The 20,475-nt window shown below is 44.9% G+C and overlaps 1 protein-coding gene across 1 annotated transcript in view; it reads right to left on the minus strand.

The window, feature by feature from the left end:
• LOC110502529 (potassium/sodium hyperpolarization-activated cyclic nucleotide-gated channel 3-like) overlaps nt 1-20,475 on the minus strand; it is a 46,147-nt gene that overhangs the window by 17,619 nt on the left and 8,053 nt on the right. Inside the window, exon 2 of the mRNA XM_021580609.2 lies at nt 4,481-4,904. Coding sequence (XP_021436284.2) covers nt 4,481-4,904 — 424 coding nt within the window. The remainder of the gene's footprint in view (nt 1-4,480; nt 4,905-20,475) is intronic.

Below are 20,475 nucleotides of genomic sequence, written 5' to 3' on the forward strand. Positions count from 1 at the left end.
AAATACTACTACATTCTACTAAACACCACTAAACACCACTAAATACTACTAAATACTACTACATTCTACTAAACACCACTAAATACTACTACATTCTACTAAACACCACTAAATACTACTACATACTACTAAATACTACTACATTCTACTAAACACCACTAAATACTACTACATTCTACTAAACACCACTAAACACCACTAAACACCACTAAATACTACTACATACTACTACATACTACTAAACACCACTAAATACTACTACATACTACTAAACACCACTAAATACTACTACATACTACTACATACTACTAAACACCACTAAACACCACTAAATACTACTACATTCTACTAAACACCACTAAACACCACTAAATACTACTAAATACTACTACATTCTACTAAACACCACTAAATACTACTACATTCTACTAAACACCACTAAATACTACTACATACTACTACATACTACTAAACACCACTAAACACCACTAAATACTACTACATTCTACTAAACACCACTAAACACCACTAAATACTACTAAATACTACTACATTCTACTAAACACCACTAAATACTACTACATTCTACTAAACACCACTAAATACTACTACATACTACTAAACACCACTAAATACTACTAAACACCACTAAACACCACTAAATACTACTAAACAACACTAAATACTACTAAACACCACTAAATACTACTACATACTACTAAACACCACTAAATACTACTAAACACCACTAAACACCCCTAAATACTACTAAACACCACTAAAAACCACTAAACACCCCTAAATACTACTAAACACCACTAAACACCACTAAATACTACTAAACACCACTAAATACAACTAAACACCCCTAAACACCACTAAACACCACTAAACATCACTAAATACTACTAAACACCACTAAACACCAATAAACACCACTAAATACTACTAAACACCACTAAACACTACTAAACACCACTAAAAACCACTAAACACCCCTAAATACTACTAAACACCACTAAACACTACTAAACACCACTAAATACTACTAAACACCACTAAATACTACTAAATACTACTAAACACCACTAAATACTACTAAACACCACTAAATACTTCTAAATACTACTAAACACCACTAAATACTACTAAACACCACTAAACACCACTAAATACTACTAAACACCACTAATCACCACTAAACACCACTGCGGTGTAATCAGTTAGTAGTGAGTACAGTAAAATTGTAGTAGGTGCTCTGTGGCCAGGCCTTAATCTGTAGTCTATCATCTGAGTCCCTTTCCTCATACATCACGTTGTTAATCTGAGTCCCTCTCCCCATAGACCATATCACATGTTGTTAATCTGAGTCCCTCTCCCCCATAGACCACATCACATGTTGTTAATCTGAGTCCCTCTCCCCCATAGACCACATCACATGTTGTTAATCTGAGTCCCTCAGTGGTAAAGATCACACTGAGAACCAGATGGAGTTTACTGGGATGGAGTTTACCAGATGGAGTTTACCGGGATGGAGTTTACCGGGATGGAGTTTACTGGGATGGAGTTTACCAGATGGAGTTTACCAGATGGAGTTTACCAGATGGAGTTTACTGGGATGGAGTTTAGCAGATGGAGTTTACCAGATGGAGTTTACCAGATGGAGTTTACCGGATGGAGTTTACCAGATGGAGTTTACCAGATGGAGTTTACTGGGATGGAGTTTACCAGATGGAGTTTACCAGATGGAGTTTACCAGATGGAGTTTACCGGATGGAGTTTACCAGATGGAGTTTACCAGATGGGGTTTACCAGATGGAGTTTACCAGATGGAGTTTACCAGATGGAGTTTACCGGGATGGAGTTTACCGGGATGGAGTTTACTGGGATGGAGTTTACCAGATGGAGTTTACCAGATGGAGTTTACCGGATGGAGTTTACCAGATGGAGTTTACCAGATGGAGTTTACTGGGATGGAGTTTACTGGGATGGAGATTACCAGATGGAGTTTACCGGATGGAGTTTACCAGATGGAGTTTACCAGATGGAGTTTACCGGGATGGAGTTTACCGGGATGGAGTTTACCAGATGGAGTTTACCAGATGGAGTTTACCAGATGGAGTTTACTGGGATGGAGTTTACCAGATGGAGTTTACCAGATGGAGTTTACCGGGATGGAGTTTACCAGATGGAGTTTACCAGATGGAGTTTACCAGATGGAGTTTACCAGATGGAGTTTACCGGGATGGAGTTTACCAGATGGAGTTTACCAGATGGAGTTTACCAGATGGAGTTTACTGGGATGGAGTTTACCAGATGGAGTTTACCAGATGGAGTTTACCAGATGGAGTTTACGGGATGGAGTTTACCAGGATGGAGTTTACCGGGATGGAGTTTACTGGGATGGAGTTTACCAGATGGAGTTTACCAGATGGAGTTTACCGGGATGGAGTTTACTGGGATGGAGTTTACCAGATGGAGTTTACCAGATGGAGTTTACCAGATGGAGTTTACCAGATGGAGTTTACCGGATGGAGTTTACCAGATGGAGTTTACCAGATGGAGTTTACTAGATGGAGTTTACCAGAAGGAGTTTACCGGATGCTTAATCAATTACACCTCTATTACTAAAATCCTCCTTTAATGCAAATGTTACAGATCGAGAATCTAAACTAGCATCATATCTTTAACCTCTGAACCAGCAGTGTGTAATAACAGGTACTGTTAACAGGTACTGCTCCTCAAACCCCACCTCCTGGGCTCCTCAACCCCTACCTCCTGGGCTCCTCAAACCCCACCTCCTGGGCTCCTCAAACCCCACCTCCTGGGCTCCTCAAGCCCCACCTCCTGGAATCCTCAAACCCCACCTCCTGGGCTCCTTAAACCCCACCTCCTGGGCTCCTCAAGCCCCACCTCCTGAGCTCCTCAAGCCCCACCTCCTGGGCTCCTCAAACCCCACCACCTGGGCTCCTCAAACCCCACCTCCTGGGCTCCTCAAGCCCCACCTCCTGGGCTCCTCAAACCCCACCTCCTGGGCTCCTCAAACCCCACCTCCTGGGCTCCTCAAGCCCCAGCTCCTGGGCTCCTCAAACCCCACCTCCTGGGCTCCTCAAGTCCCACCTCCTGGGCTCCTCAAGCCCCAGCTCCTGGGCTCCTCAAACCCCACCTCCTGGGCTCCTCAAGCCCCAGCTCCTGGGCTCCTCAAACCCCACCTCCTGGGCTCCTCAAGCCCCACCTCCTGGGCTCCTCAAACCCCACCTCCTGGGCTCCTCAAGCCCCAGCTCCTGGGCTCCTCAAACCCCACCTCCTGGGCTCCTCAAGCCCCAGCTCCTGGTGCTCCCATGAGAGGGGCAGGACACTAGGAGTCTTTCACCTTCTTATGAAAGGACATTCTCTCTCTCTCCCTACCTCTACCTCCTACCTCCCATCCCCCACCTCCCTACATCCTACCTCCTCCTACTCTACCTAATACCTCCCTACCTACTACCTCACTAACCACCAACCATCTCCTTCTTCCTACTCCCTACCCCTCTACCTCCTTTAACCTACCTCCCAACCTTCTCCTTCCCTACCTCCCTACCTCTCTACCTCCTTTCTCCCTACATCATACCTCCCTACTTCCCTAACTCCTATCTCCTCCTACCTACCTACCTCCTCCTACCTCCCTACCTCCTACCTCCCTACCTCCTTTCTCCCTACATCCTACCTCCCTATCTCCTCCTACCTCCCTTCTCGCTACATCCTACCTCCCTACCTCCTTTCTCCCTACATCCTACCTCCCTACTTCCCTAACTCCTCCTACCTACCTACCTCCTACCTCCCTACCTCCTTTCTCCCTACATCCTACCTCCCTACATCCTACCTCCCTATCTCCTCCTACCTCCCTTCCTCCTTTCTCCCTACATCCTACCTCCTCCTACCTCCTACCTCCCTACCTCCTTTCTCCCTACATCCTACCTCCCTATCTCCTCCTACCTCCCTTCTCCCTACATCCCTATCTCCTCCTACCTCCCTATCTCCTCCTACCTCCCTACCTCCCTTCCTCCTTTCTCCCTACATCCTACCTCCTCCTACCCCCTACCTCCCTACCTCCCTTCTTGCTACATCCTACCTCCCTACCTCCTTTCTCCCTACATCCTACCTCCCTACTTCCCTAACTCCTATCTCCTCCTACCTACCTACCTCCTACCTCCCTACCTCCTTTCTCCCTTCCTCCTTTCTCCCTACATCCTAACTCCTCCTACCTCCTACCTCCCTACCTCCTTTCTCCCTACATCCTACCTCCCTATCTCCTCCTACCTCCCTATCTCCTCCTACCTCCCTTCCTCCTTTCTCCCTACATCCTACCTCCTTATCTCCTCCTACCTGCCTACCTTCCTTCCTCCTTTCTCCCTACATCCTACCTCCCTATCTCCTCCTACCTCCCTACCTCCCTAACTCCTACCTCCTCCTATCTTCCACCTCCCCACCTCCTCCTCACCTCCTCCCACTGGTGTATATATCTAATGAGTCTGGACAGCCTCAGGAGCCTCAACAAACTCAAGATCTTCGTAAACCGCACGATCCTCAGCGCCCGGGCCGTCTTGTAGAAGTCTGAGTCGATCCTGGTCTCCACGATGAGGAAGATGTAATCTACTGGTATGGACGAGATGAAGTCCACCATGAACCAGCTCTTCAGATACTTGATCTTGATGGTCTGTGGGTCCAGGATGATCTCGGTGTTGTCCTCCTTGACGATGCCCGTCCGGAAGTTGAGGACGAGGTCGATGAGGAACAAGGTGTCTGAGATGACGTTGAAGACGATCCAGGGGGGAGTGTGCTCGTCCTTGAAGAAGGTGATGCCCACAGGGATGATGATGAGGTTCCCCACCATGAGGAACAGCATTATCAGATCCCAGTAGAACCTGGAGAGCACAAACAGCTTTAACAAAATAACCTAGAGAGAGGAACAGGGAGGAACCAAACAGACCTTAGAACCTAGTAGGAACAGGGAGGAACCAAACAGACCTTAGAACCTAGTAGGAACAGGGAGGAACCAAACAGACCTTAGAACCTAGTAGGAACAGGGAGGAACCAAACAGACCTTAGAACCTAGTAGGAACAGGGAGGAACCAAACAGACCTTAGAACCTAGTAGGACCAGGGAGGAACCAAACAGACCTTAGAACCTAGTAAGAACAGGGAGGAACCAAACAGACCTTAGAACCTAGGAGGGACAGGGAGGAACCAAACAGATTTTAGAACCTAGAGAGAACAGGGAGGAACCAAACAGATCTTAGAACCTAGGAGGGACAGGGAGGAACCAAACAGATCTTAGAACCTAGGAGGGACAGGGAGGAACCAAACAGACCTTAGAACCTAGTCGGAACAGGGAGGAACCAAACAGACCTTAGAACCTAGGAGGGACAGGGAGGAACCAAACAGATTTTAGAACCTAGAGAGAACAGGGAGGAACCAAACAGATCTTAGAACCTAGAGAGAACAGGGAGGAACCAAACAGATCTTAGAACCTAGGAGGGACAGGGAGGAACCAAACAGATCTTAGAACCTAGAGAGAACAGGGAGGAACCAAACAGATCTTAGAACCTGGTAGGAAGAGTGGGGAACCAAACAGATCTTAGAACCTGGTAGGAAGAGTGGGGAACCAAACAGAAAAAAGCGATTACCGATACCGATTAATCAGCCGATTTTTATTTTTATTTGTAATAATGACAATTACAACAATACTGAATGAACAATTATTTTAACTTAATATAATACATCAATAAAATAAATTTAGCCTCAAATAAATAATGAAACATGTTCAATTTGGTTAAAATAATGCAAAAACAAAGTGTTGGAGAAGAAAGTAAAAGAGCAATATGTGCTATGTAAGAAAGCTAACGTTTCAGTTCCTTGCTCAGAACATGAGAACATATGAAAGCTGGTGGTTCCTTTTAACATGAGTATTCAATATTCCCAGGTAAGAAGTTTTAGGTTGTAGTTAATATAGGACTAATTCTCTCTATACCATTTGTATTTCATATACCTTTGATGATTGGATGTTCTTATAGGCACTTTAGTATTGCCAGTGTAACAGTATAGCTTCCGTCCCTCTCCTCGCTCCTACCTGGGCTCGAACCAGGAACACATCGACAAAAGCCACCCTCGAAGCAGTGTTACCCATGCAGAGCAAGGGGAGCAACCACTCCAAGTCTCAGAGCGAGTGACGTTTGAAACGCTATTAGCGCGCACCCCGCTAACTAGCTAGCCATTTCACTTCGGTTACACCAGCCTCATCTCGGGAGTTGTTAGGCTTGAAGTCATAAACAGCGCAATGCTTGATGCACAACGAAGAGCTCCTGGCAAAACGCACAAAAGTGATGTTTGAATGAATGCTTACGAGCCTGCTGCTGCCTACCACCGCTCAGTCAGACTGCTCTATCAAATCATAGACTTAATTATAACATAACACACAGAAATACGAGCCTTAGGTCATTAATATGGTCCAATCCGGAAACTATCATCTCGAAAACAAGACGTTTATTCTTTCAGTGAAATACGGAACCGTTCTGTATTTTATCTAACGGGTGGCATCCATAAGTCTAAATATTCCTGTTACATTGTACAACCTTCAATGTTATGTCATAATTATGTAAAATTATGGCAAATTAGGCGGCCCAAACTGTTGCATATACACTGACTCTGCGTGCAATGAACGCAAGAGAAGTGACACAATTTCACCTGGTTAATATCGCCTGCTAACCTGGATTTCTTTTAGCTAAATATGCAGGTTTAAAAATGTATACTTCTGTGTATTGATTTTAAGAAAGGCATTGATGTTTATGGTTAGGTACACATTGGAGCAACGATACGCACCGCATCGATTATATGCAACGCTAGATAAACTAGTAATATCATCAACCATGTGTAGTTAACTAGAGATTATGATTGATTGATTGTTTTTTATAAGATAAGTTTAATGCTAGCTAGCAACTTACCTTGGCTTACTGCATTCGCGTAACAGACAATCTCCTTGTGGAGAAGCAACGAGAGAGAGGCAGGTCGTTATTGCGTTGGACTAGTTAAGGTTGCAAGATTGAATCCCCGAGGTTGACAAGGTACAAATCTGTCGTTCTGCCCCTGAACTAGGCAGTTAACCCACCGTTCCTAGGCCGTCATTGAAAATAAGAATTTGTTCTTAACTGACTTTCCTAGTTAAATAAAGGTTGAATAAAAGGTGTAACAAATAAATAATAATAAAAAAATTGTTACGAAAACTTGAAATCGGCCCTAATTAATCGGCCATTCTGAATAATCGGTCGACCTCTAGTTAGAAGAGTAGCAAATTACTCAGGAGGAACATGTGTAACTGAAGAGAGCAGAACAAAACACAGAGGTATGCACCATGTGATGTGTTTGCTGTGTGTGTCTGTGTGTGCGTGCGCATGTGTGTTTGTTGTGTATTCCAGTCCATTCTTGTGTTGTAATTATTTTACATTAGATTTTTTTTATCCCTTTTCTTCCCAATTTCCCGTAGGGACTTGGGAGAGGCGAAGGTCGAGAGCCATGCGTCCTCCGAAACACAACCCAACCAAGCCGCACTGCTTCTTGACACAATGCCCACTTAACCCGGAAACCAGCCCGCACCAATGTGTAGGAGGAGGAAACAACGTACACCTGGCGACCGTGTCAGCGTGCACTGCACCCCGCCCGCCGCAAGAGTCGCTAGTGCGCCCTTCTTGTGCTGTAATTCACCTAAAATCAATGTAGCTGGAAGACGATACACCCTCACCACAGTATGGATGAGAGAGAGAGAGATTGAATTGAGAGAGAGAGAGAGAGAGAGAGAGAGAGAGAGATTGAATTGAGAGACAGAGTGATTGAATTGAGAGACAGAGAGATTGAATTGAGAGACAGAGAGATTGAATTGAGAGACAGAGATTGAATTGAGAGAGAGAGATTGAATTGAAAGAGAGAGCGAGATTTATATATTATCTACCTCACTTGCTACCTCACTTGCTATATTATCTACCTTACTTGCTTTGGCAATGTTAACACGTTTCCCATGCCAATAAAGCCCTTGAATTGAATTTAATTGAATTGAATTGAATTGAGAGAGAGAGAGAGCGAGAGAGAGAGAGAGAGAGAGAGAGAGAGAGAGAGAGAGAGAGAGAGAGAGAGAGAGAGCGAGAGAGAGATAGAGATTGAATTGAGAGAAAGAGTTATTCAATTGAGAGAGATTTAATTGAGAGCCAGAGAGACAGAGAGAGATTGAATTGAAAGAGAGAGAGAGAGATTTAATTGAGAGAGAGAGATTGAATTGAGAGATAGAGTGATTGAATTGAGAGAAAGAGAGATTGAATTGAGAGAGAGAGAGATTGAATTGAGAGAAAGAGAGATTGAATTGAGAGAGAGAGATTGAATTGAGAGAAAGAGAGATTGAATTGAGAGAGAGATTGAATTTAATTGAGAGACAGAGAGACAGAGAGAGACAGAGAGACAGAGAGATAGAGAGAGAGAGATAGAATTGAGAGAGAGAGAAATTGAATTGAGAGAGAGAGAGATTGAATTGAGAGACAGAGAGAGAGATAGAGAGAGAGATTGAATTGAGAGAAAGAGAGATTGAATTGAGAGAGAGAGAGATTGAATTGAGAGAGAGATTGAATTGAGAGACAGAGAGAGAGATAGAGAGAGAGATTGAATTGAGAGAGAGAGAGAGATTGAATTGAGTGAAAGAGAGATTGAATTGAGAGAGAGATTGAATTGAGAGACAGAGAGACAGAGATAGAGAGAGAGATATTCTGAACCTGACCTATGAGGATGCATGTATTAACCCACGTTCAGCTTCCACCTCCTATAGGTTGTACCCCAGCGTACGAGCAGAATATATCTTCTAAATAGGATCTACCCTTCAAATGCTGATGATCACTGGTCATGAAAACATGATTAACGTATGCATTCATTCATTCATAATAATCCACGTGGCTAAAATAGACTACGTTTTAATAGTGGTGACTGGAAAGTCAACACTACTGATGTGGACAGTGACGGAATCAGAATACCGAACTTCAGCACCACATGACGGTGGACAGCGACCGCCAGACTCACTGTGTCACACCGTCGCTTTCCATTCCAATGGTGCTGAATCCCTTCCTTCAGATAAACACAGCAAGTCTGCAGGGGTGCATAGCCTTTATGCTAGACTGTTCAGCCATATAAATGTTTTCACCTCAGACTTTAGAATTTTAAATAGTTTTGAGTAAATCTGCAAATAATTTAAATAGAAACATCTTTCTACAGTCAGCACCAGTCTAAATCCCCAGTCTCTGATCCTCTTTCTATAGTCACCACCAGTCTAAATCCTCAGTCTCTGATCATCTTTCTACAGTCACCACCAGTCTAAATCCCCAGTCTCTGATCCTCTTTCTACAGTCACCACCAGTCTGATCATCTTTCTAGTCACCACCAGTCTAAATCCCCAGTCTCTGATCATCTTTCTACAGTCACCACCAGTCTAAATCCCCAGTCTCTGATCATCTTTCTAGTCACCACCAGTCTAAATCCCCAGTCTCTGATCATCTTTCTACAGTCACCACCAGTCTAAATCCTCAGTCTCTGATCATCTTTCTACAGTCACCACCAGTCTAAATCCCCAGTCTCTGATCATCTTTCTACAGTCAGCACCAGTCTAAATCCCCAGTCTCTGATCCTCTTTCTATAGTCACCACCAGTCTAAATCCTCAGTCTCTGATCATCTTTCTACAGTCACCACCAGTCTAAATCCCCAGTCTCTGATCCTCTTTCTACAGTCACCACCAGTCTGATCATCTTTCTAGTCACCACCAGTCTAAATCCCCAGTCTCTGATCATCTTTCTACAGTCACCACCAGTCTAAATCCCCAGTCTCTGATCATCTTTCTAGTCACCACCAGTCTAAATCCCCAGTCTCTGATCATCTTTCTACAGTCACCACCAGTCTAAATCCTCAGTCTCTGATCATCTTTCTACAGTCACCACCAGTCTAAATCCCCAGTCTCTGATCATCTTTCTACAGTCAGCACCAGTCTAAATCCCCAGTCTCTGATCATCTTTCTACAGTCACCACCAGTCTAAATCCCCAGTCTCTGATCGTCTTTCTATAGTCACCACCAGTCTAAATCCCCAGTCTCTGATCCTCTTTCTACAGTCACCACCAGTCTAAATCCCGTCTATGATCCTCTTTCTACAGTCAGCACCAGTCTAAATCCCCAGTCTCTGATCATCTTGCTATAGTCACCACCAGTCTAAATCCCGAGTCCCTGATCCTTTTTCTATAGTCACCACCAGTCTAAATCCTCAGTCTCTGATCATCTTTCTACAGTCACCACCAGTCTAAATCCCCAGTCCCTGGTCCTCTTTCTACAGTCACCACCAGTCTAAATCCCCAGTCTCTGATCATCTTTCTACAGTCACCACCAGTCTAAATCCCCAGTCTCTGATCCTCTTTCTATAGTCACCACCAGTCTAAATCCTCAGTCTCTGATCATCTTTCTACAGTCACCACCAGTCTAAATCCCCAGTCTCTGATCCTCTTTCTACAGTCACCACCAGTCTGATCATCTTTCTAGTCACCACCAGTCTAAATCCCCAGTCTCTGATCATCTTTCTACAGTCACCACCAGTCTAAATCCTCAGTCTCTGATCATCTTTCTACAGTCACCACCAGTCTAAATCCCTAGTCTCTGATCCTCTTTCTACAGTCACCACCAGTCTAAATCCCGTCTCTGATCCTCTTTCTACAGTCAGCACCAGTCTAAATCCTCAGTCTCTGATCATCTTTCTACAGTCACCACCAGTCTAAATCCCCAGTCCCTGATCCTCTTTGTACAGTCACCACCAGTCTAAATCCTCAGTCTCTGATCATCTTTCTACAGTCACCACCAGTCTAAATCCCCAGTCTCTGATCCTCTTTCTATAGTCACCACCAGTCTAAATCCTCAGTCTCTGATCATCTTTCTACAGTCACCACCAGTCTAAATCCCCAGTCCCTGATCCTCTTTCTACAGTCAGCACCAGTCTAAATCCCCAGTCTCTGATCATCTTTCTATAGTCACCACCAGTCTAAATCCTCAGGTTTTGATCATCTTTCTACAGTCACCACCAGTCTAAATCCCCAGTCCCTGATCCTCTTTCTACAGTCACCACCAGTCTAAATCCTCAGTCTCTGATCATCTTTCTACAGTCAGCACCAGTCTAAATCCTCAGTCTCTGATCCTCTTTCTACAGTCACCACCAGTCTAAATCCCCAGTCTCTGATCATAATCCTACAGTCACCACCAGTCTAAATCCTCAGTCTCTGATCCTCTTTCTACAGTCACCACCAGTCTAAATCCCCAGTCTCTGATCCTCTTTCTATAGTCACCACCAGTCTAAATCCTCAGTCTCTGATCATCTTTCTACAGTCACCACCAGTCTAAATCCCCAGTCCCTGATCCTCTTTCTACAGTCACCACCAGTCTAAATCCTCAGTCTCTGATCATCTTTCTACAGTCACCACCAGTCTAAATCCTCAGTCTCTGATCCTCTTTCTACAGTCAGCACCAGTCTAAATCCCTAGTCTCTGATCCTCTTTCTACAGTCACCACCAGTCTAAATCCCGTCTCTGATCCTCTTTCTACAGTCAGCACCAGTCTAAATCCTCAGTCTCTGATCATCTTTCTACAGTCACCACCAGTCTAAATCCCCAGTCCCTGATCCTCTTTGTACAGTCACCACCAGTCTAAATCCTCAGTCTCTGATCATCTTTCTACAGTCACCACCAGTCTAAATCCCCAGTCTCTGATCCTCTTTCTATAGTCACCACCAGTCTAAATCCTCAGTCTCTGATCATCTTTCTACAGTCACCACCAGTCTAAATCCCCAGTCCCTGATCCTCTTTCTACAGTCAGCACCAGTCTAAATCCCCAGTCTCTGATCATCTTTCTATAGTCACCACCAGTCTAAATCCTCAGGTTTTGATCATCTTTCTACAGTCACCACCAGTCTAAATCCCCAGTCCCTGATCCTCTTTCTACAGTCACCACCAGTCTAAATCCTCAGTCTCTGATCATCTTTCTACAGTCAGCACCAGTCTAAATCCTCAGTCTCTGATCCTCTTTCTACAGTCACCACCAGTCTAAATCCCCAGTCTCTGATCATAATCCTACAGTCACCACCAGTCTAAATCCTCAGTCTCTGATCCTCTTTCTACAGTCACCACCAGTCTAAATCCCCAGTCTCTGATCCTCTTTCTATAGTCACCACCAGTCTAAATCCTCAGTCTCTGATCATCTTTCTACAGTCACCACCAGTCTAAATCCCCAGTCCCTGATCCTCTTTCTACAGTCACCACCAGTCTAAATCCTCAGTCTCTGATCATCTTTCTACAGTCACCACCAGTCTAAATCCTCAGTCTCTGATCCTCTTTCTACAGTCAGCACCAGTCTAAATCCCCAGTCTCTGATCATCTTTCTACAGTCAGCACCAGTCTAAATCCCCAGTCTCTGATCATCTTTCTACAGTCACCACCAGTCTAAATCCCCAGTCTCTGATCAGATGAATGTATTTGTTACATAGTGAAAGAGAAGAAGACAGTGAGGAGACTGGTGAGGGGGAGAAGGAGAATGTAATTGATTCTATAGTAATATATTGACAGTACCACAGACAGTTTACAGCTCACTGAGTCTCTCTCTCTCTCTGCCCTCTCTCTCTCTCTGTCACTCTCTCTCTCTGTCCCCCTCTCTCTCTCTCTCTGTCCCTCTCTCTCTTTCTGCCCTCTCTCTCTCTCTGTCCCTCTCTCTTGCTCTCTCTGTCTCTTTTTCTCACTGTCCATCTCTTTCTCTTCCTCTATCTCTGCCTCACCCTCGCTCTCTGTCCCTCTATATCAATTCAATTCAATTCAATTCAAGGGCTTTATTGGCATGGGAAACATGTGTTAACATTGCCAAAGCAAGTGAGGTAGACAACATACAAAGTGAAAATATAAAGTGAAAAACAACAAAAATTAACAGTAAACATTACACATACAGAGGTTTCAAAACAGTAAAGACATTACAAATGTCATATTATATATATATATACAGTGTTTTAACAATGTACAAATGGTTAAAGGACACAAGATAAAATAAATAAGCATAAATATGGGTTGTATTTACAATGGTGTGTGTTCTTCACTGGTTGCCCTTTTCTCGTGGCAACAGGTCACAAATCTTGCTGCTGTGATGGCACACTGTGGAATTTCACCCAGTAGATATGGGAGTTTTTCAAATTTGGATTTGTTTTCGAATTCTTTGTGGATCTGTGTAATCTGAGGGAAATATGTCTCTCTAATATGGTCATACATTGGGCAGGAGGTTAGGAAGTGCAGCTCAGTTTCCACCTCATTTTGTGGGCAGTGAGCACATAGCCTGTCTTCTCTTGAGAGCCATGTCTGCCTACGGCGGCCTTTCTCAATAGCAAGGCTATGCTCACTGAGTCTGTACATAGTCAAAGCTTTCCTTAATTTTGGGTCAGTCACAGTGGTCAGGTATTCTGCCGCTGTGTACTCTCTGTTTAGGGCCAAATAGCATTCTAGTTTGCTCTGTTTTTTTGTTAATTCTTTCCAATGTGTCAAGTAATTATCTTTTTGTTTTCTCATGATTTGGTTGGGTCTAATTGTGCTGTTGTCCTGGGGCTCTGTAGGGTGTGTTTGTGTTTGTGAACAGAGCCCCAGGACCAGCTTGCTTAGGGGACTCTTCTCCAGGTTCATCTCTCTGTAGGTGATGGCTTTGTTATGGAAGGTTTGTGAATCACTTCCTTTTAGGTGGTTGTAGAATTTAACGGCTCTTTTCTGGATTTTGATAATTAGTGGGTATCGGCCTAATTCTGCTCTGCATGCATTATTTGGTGTTCTACGTTGTACACGGAGGATATTTTTGCAGAATTCTGCGTGCAGAGTCTCAATTTGGTGTTTGTCCCATTTTGTGAAGTCTTGGTTGGTGAGCGGACCCCAGACCTCACAACCATAAAGGGCAATGGGCTCTATGACTGATTCAAGTATTTTTAGCCAAATCCTAATTGGTATGTTGAAATTTATGTTTCTTTTGATGGCATAGAATGCCCTTCTTGCCTTGTCTCTCAGATCGTTCACAGCTTTGTGGAAGTTACCTGTGGCGCTGATGTTTAGGCCAAGGTATGTATAGTTTTTTGTGTGCTCTAGGGCAACAGTGTCTAGATTGAATTTGTATTTGTGGTCCTGGTGACTGGACCTTTTTTGGAACACCATTATTTTGGTCTTACTGAGATTTACTGTCAGGGCCCAGGTCTGACAGAATCTGTGCATAAGATCTAGGTGCTGCTGTAGGCCCTCCTTGGTTGGTGACAGAAGCACCAGATCATCGGCAAACAGCAGACATTTGACTTCGGATTCTAGCAGGGGGAGGCCGGGTGCTGCAGACTTTTCTAGTGCCCGCGCCAATTCGTTGATATATATGTTGAAGAGGGTGGGGCTTAAACTGCATCCCTGTCTAACCCCACGACCCTGTGTGAAGAAATGTGTGTGTTTTTTGCCAATTTTAACCGCACACTTGTTGTTTGTGTACATGGATTTTATAATGTTGTATGTTTTACCCCCAACACCACTTTCCATCAGTTTGTATAGCAGACCCTCATGCCAGATTGAGTCGAAGGCTTTTTTGAAATCAACAAAGCATGAGAAGACTTTGCCTTTGTTTTGGTTTGTTTGGTTGTCAATTAGGGTGTGCAGGGTGAATACATGGTCTGTTGTACGGTAATTTGGTAAAAAGCCAATTTGACATTTGCTCAGTACATTGTTTTCATTGAGGAAATGTACGAGTCTGCTGTTAATAATAATGCAGAGGATTTTCCCAAGGTTACTGTTGACACATATTCCACGGTAGTTATTGGGGTCAAATTTGTCTCCACTTTTGTGGATTGGGGTGATCAGTCCTTGGTTCCAAATATTGGGGAAGATGCCAGAGCTAAGTATGATGTTAAAGAGTTTTAGTATAGCCAATTGGAATTTGTTGTCTGTATATTTGATCATTTCATTGAGGATACCATCAACACCACAGGCCTTTTTGGGTTGGAGGGTTTTTATTTTGTCCTGTAACTCATTCAATGTAATTGGATAATCCAGTGGGTTCTGGTAGTCTTTAATAGATGATTCTAAGATCTGTATTTGATCATGTATATGTTTTTGCTCTTTATTCTTTGTTATAGAGCCAAAAAGATTGGAGAAGTGGTTTACCCATACATCTCCATTTTGGATAGATAATTCTTCTTGTTGTTGTTTGTTTAGTGTTTTCCAATTTTCCCAGAAGTGGTTAGAGTCTATGGATTCTTCAATTGCATTGAGCTGATTTCTGACATGCTGTTCCTTCTTTTTCCGTAGTGTATTTCTGTATTGTTTTAGTGATTCACCATAGTGAAGGCGTAGACTCAGGTTTTCCGGGTCTCTATGTTTTTGGTTGGACAGGTTTCTCAATTTCTTTCTTAGATTTTTGCATTCTTCATCAAACCATTTGTCATTATTGTTAATTTTCTTCGGTTTTCTATTTGAGATTTTTAGATTTGATAGGGAAGCTGAGAGGTCAAATATACTGTTAAGATTTTCTACTGCCAAGTTTACACCTTCACTATTACAGCGGAACGTTTTACCCAGGAAATTGTCTAAAAGGGATTGAATTTGTTGTTGCCTAATTGTTTTTTGGTAGGTTTCCAAACTGCATTCCTTCCATCTATAGCATTTCTTAATGTTACTCAGTTCCTTTGGCTTTGATGCCTCATGATTGATTATTGCTCTGTTTAAGTAGACTGTGATTTTGCTGTGGTCTGATAGGGGTGTCAGTGGGCTGACTGTGAACGCTCTGAGAGACTCTGGGTTGAGGTCGGTGATAAAGTAGTCTACAGTACTACTGCCAAGAGATGAGCTATAGGTGTACCTACCATAGGAGTCCCCTCGAAGCCTACCGTTGACTATGTACATACCCAGCGTGCGACAGAGCTGCAGGAGTTGTGACCCGTTTTTGTTGGTTATGTTGTCATAGTTGTGCCTAGGGGGGCATATGTGGGAGGGAATGCTGTCACCTCCAGGCAGGTGTTTGTCCCCCTGTGTGCTTAGGGTGTCAGGTTCTTGTCCGGTTCTGGCATTTAGGTCGCCACAGACTAGTACATGTCCCTGGGCCTGGAAATGATTGATTTCCCCCTCCAGGATGGAGAAGCTGTCTTCATTAAAATATGGGGATTCTAGTGGGGGGATATAGGTAGCACACAGGAGGACATTTTTCTCTGTTAGGATAATTTCTTTTTGAATTTCTAGCCAAATGTAAAATGTTCCTGTTTTGATTAATTTAATGGAGTGAGTTAGGTCTGCTCTATACCAAATTAGCATACCCCCTGAGTCCCTTCCCTGTTTCACACCTGGTAGTTTGGTGGATGGGACTACCAGCTCTCTGTAACCTAGAGGGCAACCAGTGGGTCCGTCTCCTCTATACCAGGTTTCTTGCAGGATGACAATGTCTGTATTACCGATTTCTTTGGTGAAGTCCGGGTTTCTGCTCTTTAGGCCAAAGGCAGATGACCTCAGGCCTTGGATATTCCATGATAATATAGTGAAGGCTTTTTGTTCCATAGAGTGTCCAATGTTGTTGGTCGTGGTTTGGCCTCAGGCCAGTAAGTGTGAGCAGAGCCTGCTGAGCATCTGGTACATGCCATTGGCTTCGGCGAGTGTGAGAGTGGGGGTTGGGACTGTTTGCCCGCTCACTACCTGGGCGTATGTGTGGCTTCCATGTTGAGGCCCTCTTTGCGGGGGTGGGGTGCATGGGGTGGGCAGGAGTGGCATAGGTCTGACCTGGGTGGGCCTAAATGGGGTGTGGGCATGGTTGACGTGGGGGGGTGTTGATTGGTTGGGGTGGGGGTGTGGATGTGTCTGGGTGTACTGTGGTCTGGATGTAATTCCTCTTGGCGTGGGTCCTCTATGTGTAGGTCCAGGGGGGGGTCCTGCAGATCTGGGAGGGTGTCTCGCTGGTCTGGATGGGGTGTCTATTGATCTGTTGCTCCTGTGTGAAGTGTTGGGGATACGTTTGAGAGCGATGTCCTTTAGAGTTCGGGCAAAGGTGGGCACTGCTGCCTTGTAGAGGTGGACCTGGTCATAGAGGCTGTTCAAGTCCAGGGTGGAGTGGTGGGCCAGGAAAACGTTTGGTTTTGAGGCACAGTCACGGGAAATACTTGCATTTACCCGCTGTATTGTGGCAGGGTGGAAGTCTTTTCGTGGTAGCAGGGTGGAGATAACCACTTGTGCGTTGGGGAAAGTAGAAGAAGCCTTTTCAATCACTCTCTTCAGTGCTGTGGCCACTCTTTCCTGCAGTGCTCTCAGGTCGTTTGTGCCTGTGTGTATTATTATGTGGCTGGGTGAGCCTAGTTTGGCCTCAGACAGAAGGTCGAGGGCACGCTGGGTGTTTGGACACCAGAGTTTAGACACACTGTGTTTGGGAAAAAGTTTTTTTTTCTTCTATATATTTCCCATTTGAGTCCATAAGTAGTACAATCTGTGTCTTGTGTTTGTCCTCAGTGGGTGTGGGGGGGTTGTCAAAAGGGCTATCAGGGTGGCTGACAGGGGGGGTGCTCAGAGGGGGTGAGAGCCTCTGGGCTTGGGGTTCTTCATTTGTCTGTTCTGCTGTGATTTCGACTCTATGGTCAGGGTCTGGTGTGGACTGTTCTGCTGTGGTGTCGACTCTATGTTCAGGGTCTGGTGTGGACTGTTCTGCTGTGGTGTCGAGACTTTTGTTGGGTGCTGAAGTGGGCTGTTCTGCTGGCTTCTCTGTGGGGGTGGCCACCTCTCTAGTGGGTTGTTCTCTGTCACACGCCGTCCCCATCAACTTCTCCTCCATCCCCCTCAACCTCTCCTCCACCAGCAGTCTGATACTCTCCTCTAGTGCTCTGTTCTGCTCCTCTTTCTCCTGTTGTATTTGTCTCACCATTGTCCAAAGTGAGTATCTCTCTGTCCCTCTATCTCTCTGTCCCCCTCTCTCTCTGTCTCTCCTTCTGTCTCTGCGTCTCTCTTTCTCTCTCTCTCCCTGCCTCTCTCTTTCTCTCTCTGTTCCCTTTTCTCACTATCTCTTTCTCTGCCTCACCCTCGCTCTCTGTCCCCCCCTCTCTCTCTCTCTCTCGCTCTTTCTCTCTTTGTCCCTTTCTCTCTCTGCCTCTCCCTCTGTTCCTTTTTCTCTCTCTGCCCATCTCTCTCTCTTTCTGCCTTTTCCCCACTCTCTACCCCTCTCTATCTGTCCCTCTCTCTGCTCTTTTGCCTGTTGCCTGTTTCTCTTTCTCCCTCTTCCTCTGTCTATAACCCCTCTCTCTCTCTCTCTCTCTTTCTGTTCCTAACTTTCTGTTTCTTTCTGTTCTCCCTCTCTTTCTGTTCCTAACCCCCCTCTCTTGCTCTCTCTCGTACTCTCTCTCTCTCTCTCTCTCTGTGTCCCTAACACTCTGTCCCGCTCTCTCTGTCCCAAACCCCCCCCCCCCCTCTCTCTCTCACTCTCTCTCTGTCCCTAACCCCCCCTCTCTCTATCTCTGTCCCTAACCCCCCCTCCCCCTATCTCTGTCCCTAAACCCCCCTCTCTTTCTTTCTCTCTATCTCTCTCTGCCCTCTCTCTCTCTCTCTCTGCAGTGCTGTGACACACTGATCCTAATTGCTCTTCCCTCCTCTGGTGGATAAATCCCTGCGTTATCTCTTGGGAATCCATGTCCTCTCCAGGAGCACGCCCTCACCAGCCAGATGTTTGAGCAATTAGCATTAAAGGGAAAATCTGGGATTTGAAAAACAACAGAGGGGTCAACCCGACCCCGGCATTTGCCAACTGTAAAGTTTTGTAGAGGAGGAATAATGGTCTGGGGTTGTTTTTCATGGTTCATTCTAGGCCCTTACAGATAGTTTGGGTGAATGGAAATCTTAATGCTACAGCATACAATGACATTCTAGATGATTCCTTGCTTCCAACTTTGTGGCAACTTTGGGGAAGGTCCTTTCCTGTTTCGGCATGACAATGACCCTGTGCACGAAGCGACGTCCATACAGAAATGGTTTGTTGAGATCGGTGTGGAAGAACTGGCCTGCACAGAGCACTGACCTCAACCCCATCGAACACCTTTGGAATGAATAGCCAGGCCTAATCGACCAAAATCACTGCCCGACCTCACTAATGCTCGTGGCTAAATGGAAGCAAGTCCCTGCAGCAATGTTCCAACATCTAGTGGAAAGCCTTCCCAGAAGAGTGGAGGCTGTTATAGCAGCAATGTTCCAACATCTAGTGGAAAGCCTTCCCAGAAGAGTGGAGGCTGTTATAGCAGCAATGTACCAACATCTAGTGGAAAGCCTTCCCAGAAGAGTGGAGGCTGTTATAGCAGCAATGTTCCAACATCTAGTGGAAAGCCTTCCCAGAAGAGTGGAGGCTGTTATAGCAGCAATGTTCCAACATCTAGTGGAAAGCCTTCCCAGAAGAGTGGAGGCTGTTATAGCAGCAATGTTCCAACATCTAGTGGAAAGCCTTCCCAGAAGAGTGGAGGCTGTTATAGCAGCAATGTTCCAACATCTAGTGGAAAGCCTTCCCAGAAGAGTGGAGGCTGTTATAGCAGCAATGTTCCAACATCTAGTGGAAAGCCTTCCCAGAAGAGTGGAGGCTGTTATAGCAGCAATGTTCCAACATCTAGTGGAAAGCCTTCCCAGAAGAGTGGAGGCTGTTATAGCAGCAATGTTCCAACATCTAGTGGAAAGCCTTCCCAGAAGAGTGGAGGCTGTTATAGCAGCAAATGGAATGAGATGTTTGACGAGCAGGTGTCCACATACTTTTGGTAATGTAGTGTATGCTGAATGCACCGAGCTGTCTGTTTAAACTACTGGCACACAGCTAAGACACCCATGCATACCCCACAAGACATGTCACCAGAGGTCTCTTCACAGTCCCCAAGTCTAGAACAGACTACGGGAGGCACCCAGTACTACATAGAGACATGACTACATGGAACTCTATTCCACAGTACTACATAGAGCCATGACTACATGGAACTCTATTCTACAGTACTACATAGAGCCATGACCACATGGAACTCTATTCCACAGTACTACATAGAGCCATGACCACATGGAACTCTATTCCACAGTACTACATAGAGCCATGACTACATGGAACTCTATTCCACAGTACTACATAGAGCCATGACTACATGGAACTCTATTCCACAGTACTACATAGAGCCATGACTACATGGAACTCTATTCCACAGTACTACATAGAGCCATGACTACATGGAACTCTATTCCACAGTACTACATAGAGCCATGACTACATGGAACTCTATTCCACAGTACTACATAGAGCCATGACCACATGGAACTCTATTCCACAGTACTACATAGAGCCATGACTACATGGAACTCTATTCCACAGTACTACATAGAGCCATGACTACATGGAACTCTATTCCA

This window comes from Oncorhynchus mykiss, chromosome 2 (assembly GCF_013265735.2).
Source record: "Oncorhynchus mykiss isolate Arlee chromosome 2, USDA_OmykA_1.1, whole genome shotgun sequence".
In the NCBI taxonomy this organism is placed as follows: domain Eukaryota; kingdom Metazoa; phylum Chordata; class Actinopteri; order Salmoniformes; family Salmonidae; genus Oncorhynchus; species Oncorhynchus mykiss.